This window comes from Nothobranchius furzeri, chromosome 13 (genome assembly GCF_043380555.1).
Source record: "Nothobranchius furzeri strain GRZ-AD chromosome 13, NfurGRZ-RIMD1, whole genome shotgun sequence".
Lineage (NCBI taxonomy): Eukaryota > Metazoa > Chordata > Actinopteri > Cyprinodontiformes > Nothobranchiidae > Nothobranchius > Nothobranchius furzeri.
Genome location: NC_091753.1, coordinates 51,288,486 through 51,307,353, shown reverse-complemented (window position 1 = coordinate 51,307,353; position 18,868 = coordinate 51,288,486). Strand labels below are relative to the sequence as shown.

Sequence of the window (18,868 nt, the reverse complement as noted above, 5' to 3'; positions counted from 1 at the left end):
AGATATCATCGTAATCACACTAGGATTTGATTGGAGAACATCAGTCGTTTGCATCATTACAGCATAAAGTTCAGCCTTTATAAACAGGAGTTGCATTCTTTGGAACAAGAAGATAAGTTTTGTGAATACAATAGTTTTATTTAATAATGAGTGATTACATGCATCTAATTTCATTAGTTGTGATTATATTGGGAACTTTTGGAGCAGAGGGTGAAGATTTTTCTTGTGAGATGCTGGGCAGCCCAGATTTTCCTCTGCTGTCTAAGAAAGGAGATGTTGCTATAGGAGGAACATTTTCCCTCTTCTCCCAAATCTCAAAACCTTCACTCTCCATGAATGAACCGCCAGAGCTTCTAAAGTGCACCAGGTAAAAAACCCTTTTATCATTTTAAAGCTTTTAACCTTTCCTACAGAAAAAAAACAATAAAAACTTTACTTTTTTTTTACTTTTCACCAGGTTGAATTTAAGAGAATTTCGTTTTGCTCAGACAATGATATTTGCCATTGAGGAGATCAACAATAGCAGCTCTCTACTGCCAAATATAACAGTCGGTTATAAAATATTTGACAGCTGTGGTTCAACGCTTCCTTCCACACGTTCCGTCATGGATCTGATGAGTGGAGATGAGAAGAACTTTGCAAAAAATTGCTCTAGTCAATCATCTGTTCATGCAATTATTGGGGCATCTGAATCATCCTCAACTATAGCAATGCTGCAAATTTTGGGAGTCTTTCAAATACCAGTGGTAAAAACGTTAGATATTTGTTATATTTAGAAATACTCTGTCGCATAAAACAATATTTTACAGTTCTAGCGTCACTTTTGCTGAAAAGTTTATGATAAAGATGTCAACTTGTGAGCTAGTTGAGTTCAAACATGCATGCTTGTCTGTTTTTCTTTCTTTTCTGACAGATCAGCCACTTTGCCACATGTGCTTGTCTCAGTAACAGAAAGGAGTACCCCTCCTTCTTCAGAACCATTCCCAGTGACTACTACCAAAGCAGAGCACTGGCTAAACTGGTGAAGCACTTCGGATGGACGTGGGTCGGTGCAGTGAGAAGTAACAACGACTACGGTAACAATGGGATGGCAACATTTATTACAGCCGCGGGTCAGGAGGGGATCTGTGTTGAGTACTCTGAGGCCATCTCAAGGACTGGTTCTACGGAGCAGCTTCAGAAGACGGTCAGAGTGATCCGTGGAGGAACATCACATGTTTTAGTCGCCTTTCTAGCTCAAGGAGAGATGGATGTTCTGCTTGAGGAAGCTCTGAGGCAGAACCTGACTGGGCTGCAGTGGGTGGGCAGTGAATCCTGGATTACTTCGAGTCACTTGGCTGACCAGAGATACTCCGGTCTCCTAACAGGGTCGTTGGGCTTTGCAATAAGAAAGGCTAAAATCGAAGGCCTGAAAGAGTTTCTTTTACAGGTTAAACCAAGCCAGGACCCCCAGAGCAACATGTTGAAAGACTTCTGGGAAACAACCTTTGGTTGTAGTTTTCAGTCCGGTTTACGTGGAACAGAACAGTGTTCTGGTTCTGAGAGACTCCAGGACATAAACAACGTTTTCACTGACGTTTCAGCACTCCGGATATCTAACAATGTGTATAAGGCTGTGTACGCTGTTGCTCATGCCATGCACAGCATGTTCAAATGTGGGCAAAATGGTGAATCAATGAATCACTCTCGCATTTTAGCCGATGACATGGAGCCAACACAGGTAGGAGGAAACTTAAAAAATGTACAGATTTTTTGTTTCATTTCAGAATCAAGTGATTTACCAGTGGTTTGCACTGTTAGCTTGTGAAACACCTCCAGGATGTTAATTTCACGCTCCAGTCAGGAGAGAGAGTGCATTTTAATGAAAATGGAGACCCTGCAGCAACGTATGAGCTTGTGAACTGGCAGAGAAACCCAGCAGGAGAGACTGTGTTCATGACTGTAGGGAGCTACGATGCTTCACTACCAAATGGAAAACAGTTTACCATGAATGGAGTTAATATAACATGGGCAGGGACATCTTGGGAGGTAACACTTCAAATGTGTAAAATATTATCTCTGGTGGTTCAGATTCAGTGGATGCCAAAATGCAGATAAATTTACGACATAATAAAAAAATCCATGAATTTTATTTATTAAACAATGAAAAAGGTTCATGTAAACAATTAATTGTACATTTTTATATTTAGTAGATAAAATAATTTATTGATTGACCTTTTTGTCCTCTGAAGCAGTTAAACCAATGACGATTGATCTTAAATAAAAAATAAAACACTTCCTAATAGTTAAATATTTATTCACACAGAGAATCAGCTAACTGACTGAACTTTGTTCATGTTGCAGAGGCCGTTGTCTGTCTGCAGTGAGAGTTGTCTGCCAGGCTTCCGACAGGCGACGATTAAAGGCAAACCGATCTGCTGCTTCTCCTGTGTCACCTGCACTGCTGGAGAGATCAGCAACTCCACCAGTCAGTAGACCAATTAGTGCCATTAATCCTGTTATTGGTTAAGAATGAAACAAGCATTCCAATCTTGATTTAAAATTCAAGCAAACCTCTGCACAACACAAACACACAATTTTCCTGTTTTTCCATCAGATTCTGCAGAATGTTCACGGTGTCCATCAGACTTCTGGTCCAACGATGACCACAGCAAATGTGTCCCAAAGGCGGTCGAGTTCCTTTCCTACGGAGAGACGATGGGGGATCTTCTCGCTGCTTTCTCCTTGTTTGGAGCCAGTTTAACACTGGTGGTCTCTTTGGTTTTCTTATGGTTTCGCCACACTCCTCTAGTCAAAGCCAATAACTCTGAGCTGAGCTTCCTGCTACTCTTCTCCTTGACTCTGTGTTTCCTGTGCTCTTTAGCTTTCATTGGACAGCCCACTGAGTGGTCCTGCATGCTGCGCCACACAGCTTTCGGCATCACGTTTGCTTTATGTATTTCATGTATTTTAGCTAAAACCATAACCGTAGTGATGGCCTTTAGAGCTAAAAGGCCAGCAAACCCCGTTCCTCAGTGTTCTGCTCCTCTCCAGAGAACAAGCGTTCTTGTTTGTACTTCACTTCAGGTTCTGATTTGTGTGTTATGGTTAGTGCACGCTCCACCATTTCCCCTCAGAAACGCACTTCACACTAACAAAAGGATCATTCTAGAGTGTGATTTAGGCTCACCTGTAGCATTTTGGGTAGTGTTGGGATATATAGGATTCCTGGCTTTTCTTTGCTTTATTCTTGCTTTTCTGGCTCGAAAGCTGCCTGATAATTTTAATGAAGCTAAATGCATCACCTTCAGCATGCTGATATTCAGTGCAGTCTGGGTGACGTTTATCCCAGCTTATATAAGCTCTCCTGGGAAATTTACTACAGCTGTAGAAGTGTTTGCTATTCTGGCCTCAAGCTTTGGGTTGCTTTTCTGTATTTTTGCCCCAAAGTGTTACATTCTACTACTGAAACCTGACAGGAATACTAGAAACTACATAATGAGAAGAAACCAGTCAAAAGCATCATAAACCTACACTGTCCCTAGGAATTTGGGGTTATTAATTTAAGTTTAAAGCCTAATATAAACTACACGTCAAAACTGGACATGAAACCTTTTCTGTCAGTTCTGAATCATCGAAACGGTAGTCAGAGTTGAGTGGAGGAGTCAGTGTTAAGTAAGGGACAGAGAACTACTATGTTCTAAACAATGGCCTAAATTAAGATGGACAAAGCCTCCTTGAATTTTTTTTTAAGATAGGCTATAGGTACGGAAGCATAGAACTGCCAGTGCGGGGGAAAATACAAGAGTAGTATCTCGTAATAACAAAGAAGTTTCTCGTTATAATGTAACAAAAAACTAAGAAATGTTTTTGTGAAAATGAGAAATAGTTTTGTACTGTGTTGTAATGTAGCCAACAGGTCATTTATCTTTTATTTATTTTTATTTTTTTGCTAAGCCTGTCCCGTAGGCCAAATGCTAAATGAACTGAGCGCTGTTCAGCACCAACAGATAGGCTGGACATTTGTCTCCGTAAGTTCTTGAGGACGTACCTTGACAGATGAAGGGTTGGTGAACTTTCTCATGTAAATGTCTTTAAAAAAACACATAAAAAACATAAATAAATATATATATATATATATATAAATTATATATATATATATATATATATATATATATATAAACAACATGAAATAAGAATAATACTAATAAAAGAATGTGTTTTAGCTCTGTTTGCCAGCTAGAGGTGCACATTCATGAACGAGAGGCGTGGTTTTTATATGGAAAAATGGAAAAGTTGCTGCTTAAGCTTTTATAACAGCAATTTGGAAATACTCTAGAATGTTATGAAGCATGATCAGATGGATTGCATAGTCCTTCTTTGCCATGGAAATGAACTTCATCCCCCCAAAAACTTTCCACTGCATTTTATTGCTGTCGTTAAAGGACCTGCTGAGTTCAATTCAGTAATCATCTTGGTGAGAATGTTGACGAGCACAAGGCTGGAGATCATTATGTCAGGCTGATTGGGTTAGAATGGCAGACTTGACTTGCTAAAAGGAGGGTGATGCTTGAAATCACTGTTCTTCCATTGGTAACCACGGTGAGCTGCAAAGAAACACATGCAGCCATCATTGCGTTGCATAAAAATAGCTTCACAGGCAAGGATATTGTGGCTACTAACATTACATTTAAATCAGCAAATTATAGGATGGTCAAGAACATCAAAGAAAGAGGTTCAATTGTTAAGAAGGCTTCAAGGCGTCCAAGAATGTCCAGCAAGCACCAGGATCGTCTCCTAACGAGGATCGGAGTGCCACCAGTGCAGAGCCTGCTCAGGAATGGCAGCAGGCAGGTGCGAGCGCATCTGCATGCACAGTGAGACAAAGACTTTTGGAAGATAGCCTGGTGTCAAGAAGGGCAGCAAATAAGCCAATTCTCTCCAAAAACACATCAGGGACAGATTGATCTACTGCAAAAAGTATGGCGAATGGATTGCTGAGGATAGGGAAAAGTCATATTCTTTGATGAAGCTCCTTTCCGATTGTTTGGGGCATCTAGAAAAAAGCTTATCCGGAGAAGACAAGGTGAGCGCTACCATCAGTCCTGTGTCATGCCAACAGTAAGCATCCTGAGACCATTCATGGGTGGGGTTGCTTCTCATCCAAGGGAGTGGGTTCACTCACAATTTTGCCCAAAAACACAGCCACGAATAAAGAATGGTACCAAAACACCCTCCGACAGCAACTTCTTCCAACAATCCGACAGCAGTTTGGTGAAGAATTATGCATTTACCAGCATGATGGAGCACCGTGCCATAAGGCAAAAGTGATAACTCAGTGGCTCGGGGACCAAAATGTTGAAATTTTGGGTCCATGGCCTGGAAACTCTCCAGATCTTAATCCCATTGAGAACTTGTCGTCAATTCTCAAGAGGCGGGTGGACAAGCAAAAACCCACTAATTCTGACAAACTCCGAGAAGTGATTATGAAAGAATGGGTTGCTATCAGTGAGGATTTGGCCCAGACGTTGATTGAGCGCATGCCCAGTTGAATTGCAGAGGTCCTGAAAAAGAAGGGCAAACACTGCAAATACTGACTCTTTGCATAGAGTAAATGTCATGTCATTGTTGATAAAAGCTGTTGAACGATGTGAAGGGCTTTCATTTCAGTAGATCACAGAAAGAAAGATCTAAAACCAGTTTAGCAACACACTTTGTGAAAACTAATATTTGTGTAATTCTCAAAACTTTGGCCACGACTGTAGATGTGTTGGGTTTCAGGTTGTTGCTGTTGTAGCAGAATGCATACACACTTAAAATGTGCAATTCATGTGCTGCTTCTTTGAAATTTGGTTTAATTTTTAAACATTCAAGAATAAAGATTGAAGATCTTTTATTGTCATTGCACAGGTGAACGACAAAACGGACTTAAACATAACCTCAGAATTAAAAGTGAGTGAACTTGGTAGTAGATGCAGTAATAATAAAAATTGACAACCACCTGTTTAATAGAGCAACATTTTTAATATATTAAAATATACCTCTGTTATATGAAAGAAATAGTGTCACCAGAGTATGACTTTTTTAGACATTGCATTTATTACATTGAACTGATGCCGAATTTCAGCTGCAAAAATTCAACATGAGAAATTCAACAGCAAAATTCAACAAATGAAATGACCTCCTGGTGACCCCAGCCAAAGTAATCATCACTCGATGGAGTTGAGTGGCTTTAAGCCAGTCAAATCACATCTTCTTGATCCCATGACACCAATGAGGTGTCAACTCGAGTGATGACTGCATGGCTTGGGTCGCCAGGAGGTCACTCTGTTTTTTCTGAGAACTTAAATTCTGCAGTAAAATTCTTGCTGATGAAATTTTTACATTAAATCTGTCGTAACACTTTACAATAAAGTACGCACAGTTGTGCTTTGTTACTAGGGAATGCCTTGGGGGCTAATGAGTAATGAAGCAGGGAAGAATAAGTAGTTTTAGGGTGTTTTTACATGTTGATATCAAGGTTTATAAATGTAAAAGTAAATGTTTGTGTATTTTTTTTTTGATTATTTAAAAAAGTACCCTAAACATTGAACATTTTGTTAGTGATTGATTTGAGCCAGGTAATACTGTAACCTGCAGGATTTTGGTCACCCATCTCTGGAGTGTTAAAACACACAAGATGAAAGAAAATGATGTGTGAATAAGCTCAATGTCTTTATGGTTAATGGCCATGTAAAAACATAAGTAATGGTTAAGTACTGAGTAAGTACAGATTAGTTCCTGGGTAGGTACTTGGGAGGAGCCTTAACTTTCCATCATCTCCAGACAAATGGACGCCAACGATGGACAACGAAGTGACAGACGAGTGAAATCAAAATGAAACAGGGATGTTAAATCACTGTGATGTTGCAAATTATCTGCATCCTTCATGAAGTTTACAAAAGAGAGTCTACAGGCACTTCATTCATCTGGGATTCATTCCTTATTGCTTTAATAGATAACCACCTATTAGTCCCTGAAAAAACTCCTGGGTGTTTACCAGTAAGTACTGGTTAACTATCTATTAGTCTCTAGAAAGACTGATGAGCATTTTCACCAGTAATTACTCGTTAACTATTCTTCCCTGCTTCATTACTCATTACCCCCTAAAGCCGGGCGGACACTGTGCGACCTTTTCACTCGTAGCACTCAGCTTCAGCTCAAACTGTACGACTTCCTCGCAGGGCAGATCTCACGAGTCATGTGCTCACACTGTACGACCCAGTTCTCAGACGCGACCTGACTGCTCACACTGTACGTCTGGTAGCAACACATCGGACCTATGCTAAAAATAGCAGTTTTTACACAACACGTCAGTCTTTTTTGTCTTGCCTGTTGTCCTTCAGGAGTGCTGCAGGGGGACACACAGGGATTTATGGGGGTTGGATGAGGAAAACGAAATAAAGAAAGTAAATCTGTGTTTTGTGATCAGCTTAATTTGACAAGAACACGACAAACACGCTTTCTTGACAATCTTTGTGAGTAAAAAAACGTGTAGAAATTAAAACGAACAACGTGTTATTAGGGAAATAGCGGGCGAGCGGCGTTGATGCAGGATTGCGCATGCGCCGTGAGCGTTTCTGGTACTTTTTGGGTCGCAGCTGCTCGCAGCGCCGCTTCAACGGTGGGATACCCTCACGAGGGACGAGCGAAATATCAAACACGCCAGAAGTCCGTGCGAGCTCACGATTGCTGATTGGTAGCTGGTCGCGTGGTGTTAATCGCTTCTCGTAACCCCCTGTACACTACACGATGCTCAGCGGAAAACTCGCCCCGATCTTGTGGATTCTCACACGGGTAGATTATCGGCTCAAAAAAGTGTAAAAGTCGCACAGTGTACGCCCGGCTTAAGCCGTTCCCTAGTAACGAAGCACAATTTTGCATAGTAAAGTGTTACCTACAGGGTAACAATTCAATGTCATAAATCCAATGTCTAAATAAAACCATATTCTGGTGAGACTGTATTTCTTCCAAATATAGTTTAATTGTTTACATGAAATTATGATTAGATCACGTCTTTAAATGCCCAACTGTAAACTTTAAATGGAATATTTGTGCTTTTCATATATTTATAAAAAGCCTTTTGCTGCATTAAAAATAATCAAATTGATACATTTGTAATAAAAGCTCATTTTGCACTTGTAGCTATTGCATCCAGTTGAAAGTTATTGATGTGATGGAGTGAAGGGAGATTGCAACGTAACAAGTATGCGATTAGATGAACTGCATCATCATCACATGCTGAAGTATAAAGCCTGAGAGCAGACATGTTTTAGTCAGAGCAGAAAATTATAGATTTGAGTTCATGTGTGCCTTAAAAACAATGTGTGACTGGATCTGTGTTATTTTGTTGTTTGTGGTTATTTTGGGGGAATCAGAACAGGATGATGTTGTCTGTGAGATGCTGGGGAGCCCAGAGTTCCCTCTCATGTCTAAGAAAGGAGATGTTGTCATTGGAGGAGCTTTTTCTATTCACAGTCACATTTCAGAGCCTTCACTCTCCTCAGCGGACGCGCCAGGTCTTCCCATATGTTCCAGGTATTTATCTCTTCTGTTCACAGTGTAATAACATTTGAAATTGAAGATTGTATTCATAAAATTAGGAATTGCTTCCATTTTCAGGCTAAACTTAAGAGAATTTCGTTTTGCTCAAACATTGATATTTGCCACCGAGGAGATCAACAATAGCAGCTCTCTGCTACCAAATATCTCGGTGGGTTATAAGATTTTTGACAACTGTGCATCATCATTACCCACAACACGTTCAGCAATGGGGCTCATAAATGGACACAAGAAGAAACTGGGCCAAACTTGCTCGGGCCAGTCATCTGTTCATGCCATCATTGGAACGTCTGAGTCATCCACAACGATTGCAATGCTAAAAATGTTATCCGTTTTCAAAATACCACTGGTAAGTTGAAGTAGAATTGTAAATTGGCGTTCACACTGTCAGCAGATGAACTGCATGATAAATTATTAGCTCAAATTCTGATAATACAAATGTTGGTTACGTGCATGATGTCATTTCTGTGCAAAGGTCTGTGCTCTTCATGTCTGCTTTTCTTTTCTGACAGATCAGCCACTTTGCCACATGTGCTTGTCTCAGTAACAGAAAGGAGTACCCCTCCTTCTTCAGAACCATTCCCAGTGACTACTACCAAAGCAGAGCACTGGCTAAACTGGTGAAGCACTTTGGATGGACGTGGGTCGGTGCAGTGAGAAGTAACAACGACTACGGTAACAATGGGATGGCAACATTTATTACAGCCGCGGGTCAGGAGGGGATCTGTGTTGAGTACTCTGAGGCCATCTCAAGGACTGGTTCTACGGAGCAGCTTCAGAAGACGGTCAGAGTGATCCGTGGAGGAACATCACATGTTTTAGTCGCCTTTCTTGCTTATGATGAGATGGATGTTCTGCTTGAGGAAGCTCTGAGGCAGAACCTGACTGGGCTGCAGTGGGTGGGCAGTGAATCCTGGATTACTTCGAGTCATTTGGCTGACCAGAGATACTCCGGTCTCCTAACAGGGTCGTTGGGCTTTGCAATAAGAAAGGCTAAAATCGAAGGCCTGAAAGAGTTTCTTTTACAGGTTAAACCAAGCCAGGACCCCCAGAGCAACGTGTTGAAAGACTTCTGGGAAACAACCTTTGGTTGTAGTTTTCAGTCCGGTTTACGTGGAACAGAACAGTGTTCTGGTTCTGAGAGACTCCAGGACATAAACAACGTTTTCACTGACGTTTCAGCACTCCGGATATCTAACAATGTGTATAAGGCTGTGTACGCTGTTGCTCATGCCATGCACAGCATGTTCAAATGTGGGCAAAATGGTGAATCAATGAATCACTCTCGCATTTTAGCCGATGACATGGAGCCAACACAGGTAGGAGGAAACTTAGAAAATGTACAGATTTTTAGTTTCATTTCAGAATCAAGTGATTTACCAGTGGTTTGCACTGTTAGCTTGTGAAACACCTCCAGGATGTTAATTTCACGCTCCAGTCAGGAGAGAGAGTGCATTTTAATGAAAATGGAGACCCTGCAGCAACGTATGAGCTTGTGAACTGGCAGAGAAACCCAGCAGGAGAGACTGTGTTCATGACTGTAGGGAGCTACGATGCTTCACTACCAAATGGAAAACAGTTTACCATGAATGGAGTAAATATAACATGGGCAGGGACATCTTGGGAGGTAACACTGGATTTGTGAATTAAAACATTATTTCGGTGCAATGATACATTTCTGGGAGAACCTTTACTCTAAAATCATCTGTTATACGATCTCAGTCTGATAAGCGTAACAGAATGACTGTTTGGACTGTATTCATTTTAACTGTATTTGCTGAAATTGTTTGTCATCTTCACATTGAATGTGATTTTCTACGATGGACGTAATTTTGGGGGGGGGGGGGGGGGTGCACATGTCCCCCCCACTTTTTCCAAAGTCAAGTTTTGACCCCTGCATTTTTTACCATGCCAAAACAATATTACGCTATATTAAATTGACACTGGTTGAGCTCTAGGACCAAGTGGAAAACAACCGCTTGTGTTGAAGCCTGTTTCCCATTAGAGCATACTCTAAAGATACCCCCCCACCCCCACCCCTCCACTTCTAAAGTGAAAATTACGTCCATGTTTTCTACAGATTCCAGTCATGTTTGTTGAAAGCTCCAATTCTGCAATAGCTCATTGAAAAACACATTTCACTTGAATGTGTCATATTGATTCATACAATTAAGCTTTGTTCATGTTGCAGAGGCCGTTGTCTGTCTGCAGTGAGAGTTGTCTGCCAGGCTTCCGACAGGCGACGATTAAAGGCAAACCGATCTGCTGCTTCTCCTGTGTCACCTGCACTGCTGGAGAGATCAGCAACTCCACCAGTCAGTAGACCAAATAGTGCCATTAATCCTGTTATTGGTTAAGAATGAAACAAGCATTCCAATCCTGATTTAAAATTCAAGCAAACCTCTGCACAACACAAACACACAATTTTCCTGTTTTTCCTTCAGATTCTGCAGAATGTTCACGGTGTCCATCAGACTTCTGGTCCAACGATGACCACAGCAAATGTGTCCCAAAGGCGGTCGAGTTCCTTTCCTACGGAGAGACGATGGGGGATCATCTCGCTGCTTTCTCCTTGTTTGGAGCCAGTTTAACACTGGTGGTCTCTTTGGTTTTCTTATGGTTTCGCCACACTCCTCTAGTCAAAGCCAGTAACTCTGAGCTGAGCTTCCTGCTACTCTTCTCCTTGACTCTGTGTTTCCTGTGCTCTTTAGCTTTCATTGGACAGCCCACTGAGTGGTCCTGCATGCTGCGCCACACAGCTTTTGGCATCACGTTTGCTTTATGTATTTCATGTATTTTAGCTAAAACCATAACCGTAGTGATGGCCTTTAGAGCTAAAACGCCAGCAAACACCGTTCCTCAGTGTTCTGCTCCTCTCCAGAGAACAAGCGTTCTTGTCTGTACTTTACTTCAGGTTCTGATTTGTGTGTTATGGTTAGTGCACGCTCCACCGTTTCCCCTCAGAAACGCACTTCACACTAACAAAAGGATCATTCTAGAGTGTGATTTAGGCTCACCTGTAGCATTTTGGGTAGCGTTGGGATATATAGGATTCCTGGCTTTTCTTTGCTTTATTCTTGCTTTTCTGGCTCGAAAGCTGCCTGATAATTTTAATGAAGCTAAATGCATCACCTTCAGCATGCTGATATTCAGTGCAGTCTGGGTGACGTTTATCCCAGCTTATATAAGCTCTCCTGGGAAATTTACTACAGCTGTAGAAGTGTTTGCTATTCTGGCCTCAAGCTTTGGGTTGCTTTTCTGTATTTTTGCCCCAAAGTGTTACATTCTACTACTGAAACCTGAGAGGAATACTAGAAACTACATTATGGGAAGAAACCACATAAATACTCCACAATGAATTTTATTCCTTAAAACTCCAGGTCACATGAATGTGTTTTGTTCTATGGGCAAGATGTTGCAAAATTTTATTTTCTGCAGCGTTTCTATTTGCACCAATATACAGGAAGTTTGACCTAAAATGATTTGTTTCAAACGCATTGTTTATTTATTTATTTGTTTATTTGTTTATGATGTGACATGGAAGCATTTTATGTTGTGGGCTACATAGCTAGGTTGTAACATAAATGGGGGCTCATCCGGGATAATCTTTTGAACCATTGACTGAACCTTGAATTTTTAAGAGCAGGTTCGTTGAAAAAAACATTTTACCTAGTTTATATTTTTTTGAATGATCAGTTGAGTTTGTCAATACAGGCTAAACATGAAAAGAGTAATTTACCCCAATTTCCTGTGTTAGCTTCTCTTTGAAAACCGACAAAAATACGTTCCGTTGACAAAAGTCTGACAGATCTACGTCACACTGTCATTCAGCGTTCATAGACTTACCCACCTTGACTTGCGACAGAAGCTAACTGTTATCATTAGCAACTCCACCACATGGCAGAATTCCTTCAGACTTGTGTTATTTGTGGAGATAAAACATCAGCGTTGCAGAGCAAGCACAGTTAGAGGTGGAGTTGCGTTGCTGTTAACCAATCAGAGGTGACATGTCCAAATATCAGGAAATACGACTAAAATCCTTTTGTCTGAAGCTACTTTCTCCTCCAGATGACTTTTACGACCTGAAACAAGAGCATGTGAACTTTTCCCCAGAGATTGACTTACAAGGCATACATTCTTACAAGAAACCACTGCCAATGCATTACAAAAATGAGTTGACCTATAATTTAATTTTCATCAAGATTGAAACATGTATTTTTGTATCTGTTAGATAAAATAATTGACATTTTATTAAATTAATCAAACATATGTTTAGACACACAATCAGAAATTTCATAAAGCAAGTAAATCACATTCAAGTACCTTCTGTTTTTGGTAAAAGCAGAGATTAAACAAACACAATGAGCCTCATAGGCCTATTCACCTGTCAGTCATGCCATGAGCAATATCACTGGTAGAGGAGAAAAAATAATTAAAAAAAATACTAATGAGCCCCTCTGGCTTGGTTGAGGTAACTGTTATATACTGCAGGGAGTTTAGGGATATTACAGTTAGGATTTACATAGTGAACAATAAGGTCAGAAACTATGCTGCTTGTATGCCATCTACTGTTATTTTTGCTTTCAAATATGAAAGGAGGGAAATCTGTGTGTCAAACATATGGAACTGAAAAATTATCTCAGTTTTCTAAGGAGGGCGACATCATCATTGGAGGCATTTTGCCCTTCCACCAATATCCAGTCATGCTTAATCAAACCTTCAGAGTCAACCCAGGAGCAATCCAGTGTGATGGGTAAGAAAAGGATGAAAAATTTTGCATGCAAAAAGTGTTGTTTTTTCCACATGTGAACTGTAGCTCAAAGTGTTTGTAATATTTCATAATTTTTACAGACTGGAAATAAGTGAGCTTCAGTATGCCCACACGATGATGTTTGTGATAGAGGAAATCAACAACAGCTCGGAGCTGCTTCCCAACGTGACGCTCGGATACAGGATCTTTGATTCATGCCCCAACACCCCTCTTTCCATCAAAGCGTCGTTAAATCTGATGAATGCCTTTCGAAGCACAGATGGGTTTTGTGACAAACTCTCCAGTGTGCATGCTGTCATTGGGGAAACGACTTCCACCTCAACGATAGGTATTGCACGAACAATGGGGCCCTTTCATATACCTGTGGTGAGTGCTATAGGCATGCTCTAAATACAAACAAAAGGAAATCCATGTTGGTGAAATTACATATGCAAACATTTATCTCATACAACTTATTTTTTCCTCAAGATCAGTCATTCAGCCACGTGTGCATGCCTCAGCAACAGACAAGAGTACCCTTCGTTCTTCAGAACCATACCTAGCGACGTATATCAAAGCACAGCACTAGCAAAGCTTGTGAAACATTTTGGCTGGACCTGGGTGGGAGCTGTCAGGTCTAACAGTGATTACGGAAATGATGGCATGGCTGTTTTCTTGGAAGCAGCAAAAAAAGAAGGTGTATGTGTCGAATATTCAGTGGCTGTTGACCGAACCAATTCCAAAAAGTGGTTTCTAGAAGTGGTGGATGTTATAAAACAGTCCACTTCTAAGGTAATAGTTGCGTTTGCTGATGGCCCAGACCTTGATATACTCATCAAAGAGCTTCATGCTCAGAACGTTACGGGCCTGCAGTGGGTAGGAAGTGAGGGGTGGATAACATATCGTTACTTTGCCACTGACGTTCACTATGCCATTGTTAAAGGAGCTGTGTGCTTTGCATCCATGAATGCCCACATCCCTGGGCTGAAGGAGTTTCTAGCTAACAGCAGGCCTTCCACCACACCGGGTAATCAGGGACTTGTCAAGCTATGGGAGACTCTATTTCGATGCACGTTCCCTCCCCAAACAAACATGAATGTGAAGGATCGTGTTGCAGCCTGCAGTGGGAAAGAGACTCTGTGGGATGTAAACACACAATTTACTGATGTATCAGATGCCAGCTTGATGAATAATGTCTACAAGGCCACATATGCTGTCGCTCACGCTCTGGAGATGCTGTTTAGTTGTGAAGATGGACAGGGGCCTTTTGAGAACAGTACATGTGCTGATAAGGAAAAAGTGCAGCCATGGGAGGTAAAAGTAGAAAACGTTGTTCTTGAAATGCCACAATAAATTCTATAGTCCAATAAAACCATTATTTCCTTGCAGGTGCTCCATTACCTAACACAAGTAAATTTTACCACAAAAACTGGTGAAAGGGTGTTCTTTGATGAGTCTGGTGGTCCAGTGGCACACTATGCACTCATTAACTGCCGGAAGGATCAAACTGGGTACATACAATTCAAAACTATAGGTCACTATGATGCTTCTCAGCCAGAAGGTCACCAGTTTCAGATGAATGAAGAGGTACAGCCTGTCTGGGCCGATGAAAATACTGAGGTGAGTCATCTCAAAATGTTGTAATTTCATTGCCAGTTGTCTTTTTTGTTTAACCATGAAACAATATTTTACTATTCTAATGTTTTTAATTTATGATTGTGCAATAACTGTTACCTCTGTGACTTAGGTGCCAAGATCTGTTTGCAGTGAGAGCTGTTTACCAGGGACTCGCCGGGCTTTCATTAAGGGAAAACCTATCTGCTGCTTTGATTGCATTACCTGTGCTGATGGGGAGTTCAGCAACAGCACAAGTGAGACAGCAGGATTCCTAGTCTTTGGCCTTGTGCTCATTGTGTTTCTGCTGGGTAGAATCACTGCCAGCAGTTTACTGGTTTATCTGAAGATGTCCACCATGTGCAGCTTAAATGTATTTATGCTTTCAGATGCAGTGAAATGTGACACATGTCCTCCTGATTACAAATCCAATTTGGAGAGGACTGATTGTGAAATGAAAGCTATTGAGTTCCTCACCTTCACAGAATTCATGGGAATGCTGTTTGTGAGCCTCTCTGTCTTTGGTGCTTGCTTGGCGGCGGCCGTGGCCTTGATATTTTTCCTCTTCAGACAAACTCCGATAGTCAGAGCAAACAACTCAGAACTGAGTTTCCTGCTGCTGTTCTCCCTGAGTCTCTGTTTTCTCTGCTCCCTGACCTTCATCGGTCGACCTTCTGAGTGGTCCTGCAAGCTGCGACACACAGCTTTTGGCATCATCTTCGTCCTCTGCATGTCCTGTGTTCTGGGGAAGACAACAGTGGTTTTGATGGCCTTCAGGGCTACATTACCTGGCAGTAATGTGATGAAGTGGTTTGGACCCACAAAGCAGAGACTCAGTGTTGTAGCTTTCACTCTTGTGCAGCTTTTAATTTGCACACTTTGGCTAACAGTCAGCCCTCCATTTCCATACAAAAATTCTAAATATTACACAGAAAAGATTATTCTAGAATGTGCTCTGGGATCAGCTGCAGGGTTCTGGGCTGTGCTGGGATACATCGGGGTTTTAGCTCTGTTGTGTTTTGGACTTGCGTTTTTGGCACGAAAGCTCCCGGACAACTTTAACGAGGCGAAGTTTATCACTTTCAGCATGTTGATATTCTGTGCCGTGTGGATCTCCTTCATCCCAGCTTATGTCAGCTCTCCTGGAAAATTCAGTGTGGCTGTGGAGATTTTTGCTATTCTGGCTTCCAGTTATGGACTGCTGTGTTGCATATTTTTTCCCAAGTGCTACATCATCTTAGTAAAACCTGAGAAAAATACAAAAAAATATATGATGAGCAGAGGGACCATGAGAGCGATCTGAAAATGTTCATAAAACACCATCATACATTTTTATTAATGGGTTATTTAGCCATGAATCAATTTGTTATGTATTAAAATCTATTTACAGTGTCAGTTTGTCAAATATTTGGCTGATGTCACATTGTCATGTTTGTCCTAATTTTTATGAATAAGTGCATGTAATCTTCTCTCATCTACGTTTGAGAAGTGATATTTTAATAAAAGTCTGAAGTTGTACTTTTTGTTGAAGTCATTTTTTGTGAGTGCGCGATGAATCCCAAACATAAAGAATAAGGTTTAAATAAATAACTGAAAGCCAGAAACTAAGTACAATAAAAATGGCTACATACACAGAATAAAAATGGAATTAAAAGCATCATGTAAGTAATAAATACGATACTCAAAACAGGGTCACTAATGGGCATTAACAGAAGTGACAAGAGGTGCAAAAAATGTCTATCTTAGAATTGTTGTATTGAGGGAGCCAGTTTAACCTCGAGAGGACGTTGGTTCCTGGGTTAAGGGGCAAAACTCGAAAAGGCACATCATCACCCCTGGCTTTCTCTTTTTTCCTCGAATACCAAGAAATCATGATTGACTAATCGAAGAGGTCTTGAGAGACATGCTTGGAAAGAAAATTGAGAAGTATGCAAGAGCGGTCCTAGCAAGAGCCTTCTAGACCTGAACCAGGGTCTGGCCATGGATCCAAAGCTCCATGGGAAGCCAGTGCAGAGATCAGAATAGATGTGATCCCATCTCTTTGATCCAGAAAAAATCTAGCTGCTGATTTTTAAACCAATTGCAGCCTCATCACAGATTCACTAGGTCCGGCATATAGAGTTGCAATAGTCCAGTACTGACAAAACGCAGACATGCATTACAGATTGTAGATTAACTATGGACACGGACACTGACTTAATCACTGACAAGCGCCAGAGCTGGACGTAACAAGACCTAGTCACTGCATTAATTAGAGCATTCATCTTTAGTGTTGTGTCCAGTTTTACCATCCAAATCAGTAACATCTGATTTTTCACAAAGAGTCAATGACTAGGTCTTTGGGCACTATAAGCATACAACAGCTGCATATTTAAAGGGACTATATTATGCAAAATCCACCCTTTAGAGCTTTTTTCATATTTCCTCATGAAAACACACACCCAAAGACGTTTTGGCTTCACATGTGCATTTCCCTGTCTCAGTTGCTTCTTCCCTTCAACTCTACATTTTTTGCTAGGCTACTGCATGCTGTTGGATGTAGTTGTTTCTATGTCACAATGGCCCACTCCTCCCAAGCCAAGTAGTCTCAAATCTACATCCCTCTTTCCCGGGACTGTAAACACTAACACCTAGTCTCTCTATGTAGCAAGCAGAGAGTCTTCCTCACAGTTAGGGTGCCACCTTTTAGAAATGAAAATCAAGGGATGCCCCCCCACAGCTTCTCAGGGCCATGTCCATCATGGCCCAAGTCTCCGGATTCTCGTGTAGTGGGAGACTGTGTTGGTTTTGACAAGAAATGTTAATTTATTTTTAGTCTTTGTCTTTTTTGACAAAAATAATTTAATTTTAGTCACAATTTTGTTGTCTAATTTGTTTTAATTTTAGTCTTATTTTAGTCTTCTAAAATATACAGTATGTCATTTCTTCTGATGCATAAATTTTAATTTTCTGTAAAGGAAATGTTAACTGCACTTGAGACTGTGAAACATTATGAAAAAAAATCACAATTCACACTTTGGACTAATAAAACTCTATTTATAATGGTTATAAAGGTGTGGCTAACTGAGAACCCAATTTTAATGATTGATGGTGATCTGATAGCAAATAGATGGTGAAAATTTAGGATTTGAAAAGCCTGACAGATCCACGAGACGGCGGTGACACAGGAGTTAAGCACTCACCCCGTAATTGGAAGGTTGCAGGTTTGAGTTTCCCTCAGTCTGGTGCTGTTGTTGTGTCTTTGGGCAAGACACTTAACCCACCTTGCCTGCTGGTGGTGGTCGGAGGGACCGGTGTACGGCAGACTCACCTCTGCCAGTGTGCCCCAGGGCAGCTGTGGCTACAATGTAGCTCATCTCCACCAGGGTGTGAATGTGTATGTAAATGGGTGAATGACTGATTATATTGAAAAGTGCCTTGGGGGTTCCAGGGCTCTAGAAGGCGCTTTATCAAAATACAGACCATTTACCATTTACCTACATCACATAACATTCATGGACTCACTGACCTTGACTTCACGGGGAAGGCTGTTTTAGCATTAGAGATGGCAGTGAATGTCCAGACTAGGTTATGGTTAGCATTAGCAACTTAACCACATGCCAGAAGCTCCTCCAGGTTTGAGTTATTTGTGGAGATAAAACATCTCAGATTTTCAGATTTCAGATTGATTGGCCAAGTAAAAGTACATTTACAAGGAATTTGTCTTCGGTAGATGTTCGCTCTCTAAAACATACAACAACCACAATAAATGAGAATAAAAATACCTAAAAACACATAAGAACATGTATACCCGCACACATGTTCATTTACACACACATATATACATATATACACACCCAAGTATTGCAAGTCAATGTTAGTTGCGCTGCTGCTATTCAATCCAAGGCGAGATGTCCAAATATCAGGAAATGAAACTTCAAATCC

General features: G+C 40.9%; 3 protein-coding genes across 3 annotated transcripts; all 3 read left to right on the top strand.

Moving 5' to 3' along the window:
* The first annotated feature begins 230 nt into the window (after positions 1 to 230).
* Positions 231 to 3,507, top strand: LOC107380564 (extracellular calcium-sensing receptor-like). Its single transcript, XM_054742496.2, has 6 exons — positions 231 to 367; positions 458 to 746; positions 914 to 1,720; positions 1,801 to 2,028; positions 2,344 to 2,467; positions 2,597 to 3,507. Exons 1-6 carry the CDS (start codon positions 231 to 233, stop codon positions 3,505 to 3,507), a joined length of 2,496 nt encoding a protein of 831 aa, XP_054598471.2.
* Positions 3,508 to 7,963: 4,456 nt separating this feature from the next.
* On the top strand, positions 7,964 to 11,938 carry LOC107380565 (extracellular calcium-sensing receptor-like). Its single transcript, XM_054742223.2, has 6 exons — positions 7,964 to 8,556; positions 8,641 to 8,929; positions 9,093 to 9,899; positions 9,980 to 10,207; positions 10,772 to 10,895; positions 11,025 to 11,938. Exons 1-6 carry the CDS (start codon positions 8,324 to 8,326, stop codon positions 11,936 to 11,938), a joined length of 2,595 nt encoding a protein of 864 aa, XP_054598198.2. The 5' UTR covers positions 7,964 to 8,323.
* Positions 11,939 to 13,127: 1,189 nt separating this feature from the next.
* LOC107380566 (extracellular calcium-sensing receptor-like) lies at positions 13,128 to 16,317 on the top strand. The gene is made up of 5 exons (XM_054742497.2): positions 13,128 to 13,333; positions 13,432 to 13,717; positions 13,820 to 14,644; positions 14,720 to 14,950; positions 15,078 to 16,317. Exons 1-5 carry the CDS (start codon positions 13,128 to 13,130, stop codon positions 16,245 to 16,247), a joined length of 2,718 nt encoding a protein of 905 aa, XP_054598472.1. The 3' UTR covers positions 16,248 to 16,317.
* Positions 16,318 to 18,868: the final 2,551 nt, after the last annotated feature.

Excerpts from the sequence above, each read along its gene's own strand:
- LOC107380564 (XM_054742496.2), top strand. The coding sequence starts at position 231 with ATGCTGGGCAGCCCAGATTTTCCTCTGCTGTCTAAGAAAGGAGATGTT. Across the intron at positions 368-457 it reads GAGCTTCTAAAGTGCACCAG|GTTGAATTTAAGAGAATTTC; the intron begins GTAAAAAACCCT and ends ACTTTTCACCAG. Across the intron at positions 2,468-2,596 it reads AGAGATCAGCAACTCCACCA|ATTCTGCAGAATGTTCACGG; the intron begins GTCAGTAGACCA and ends TTTTTCCATCAG.
- LOC107380565 (XM_054742223.2), top strand. The coding sequence starts at position 8,324 with ATGTGTGCCTTAAAAACAATGTGTGACTGGATCTGTGTTATTTTGTTG. Across the intron at positions 8,557-8,640 it reads GGTCTTCCCATATGTTCCAG|GCTAAACTTAAGAGAATTTC; the intron begins GTATTTATCTCT and ends TTCCATTTTCAG. Across the intron at positions 9,900-9,979 it reads ATGACATGGAGCCAACACAG|CTTGTGAAACACCTCCAGGA; the intron begins GTAGGAGGAAAC and ends TTGCACTGTTAG.
- LOC107380566 (XM_054742497.2), top strand. The coding sequence starts at position 13,128 with ATGCTGCTTGTATGCCATCTACTGTTATTTTTGCTTTCAAATATGAAA. Across the intron at positions 13,334-13,431 it reads GGAGCAATCCAGTGTGATGG|ACTGGAAATAAGTGAGCTTC; the intron begins GTAAGAAAAGGA and ends TAATTTTTACAG. Across the intron at positions 14,951-15,077 it reads GGGCCGATGAAAATACTGAG|GTGCCAAGATCTGTTTGCAG; the intron begins GTGAGTCATCTC and ends TCTGTGACTTAG.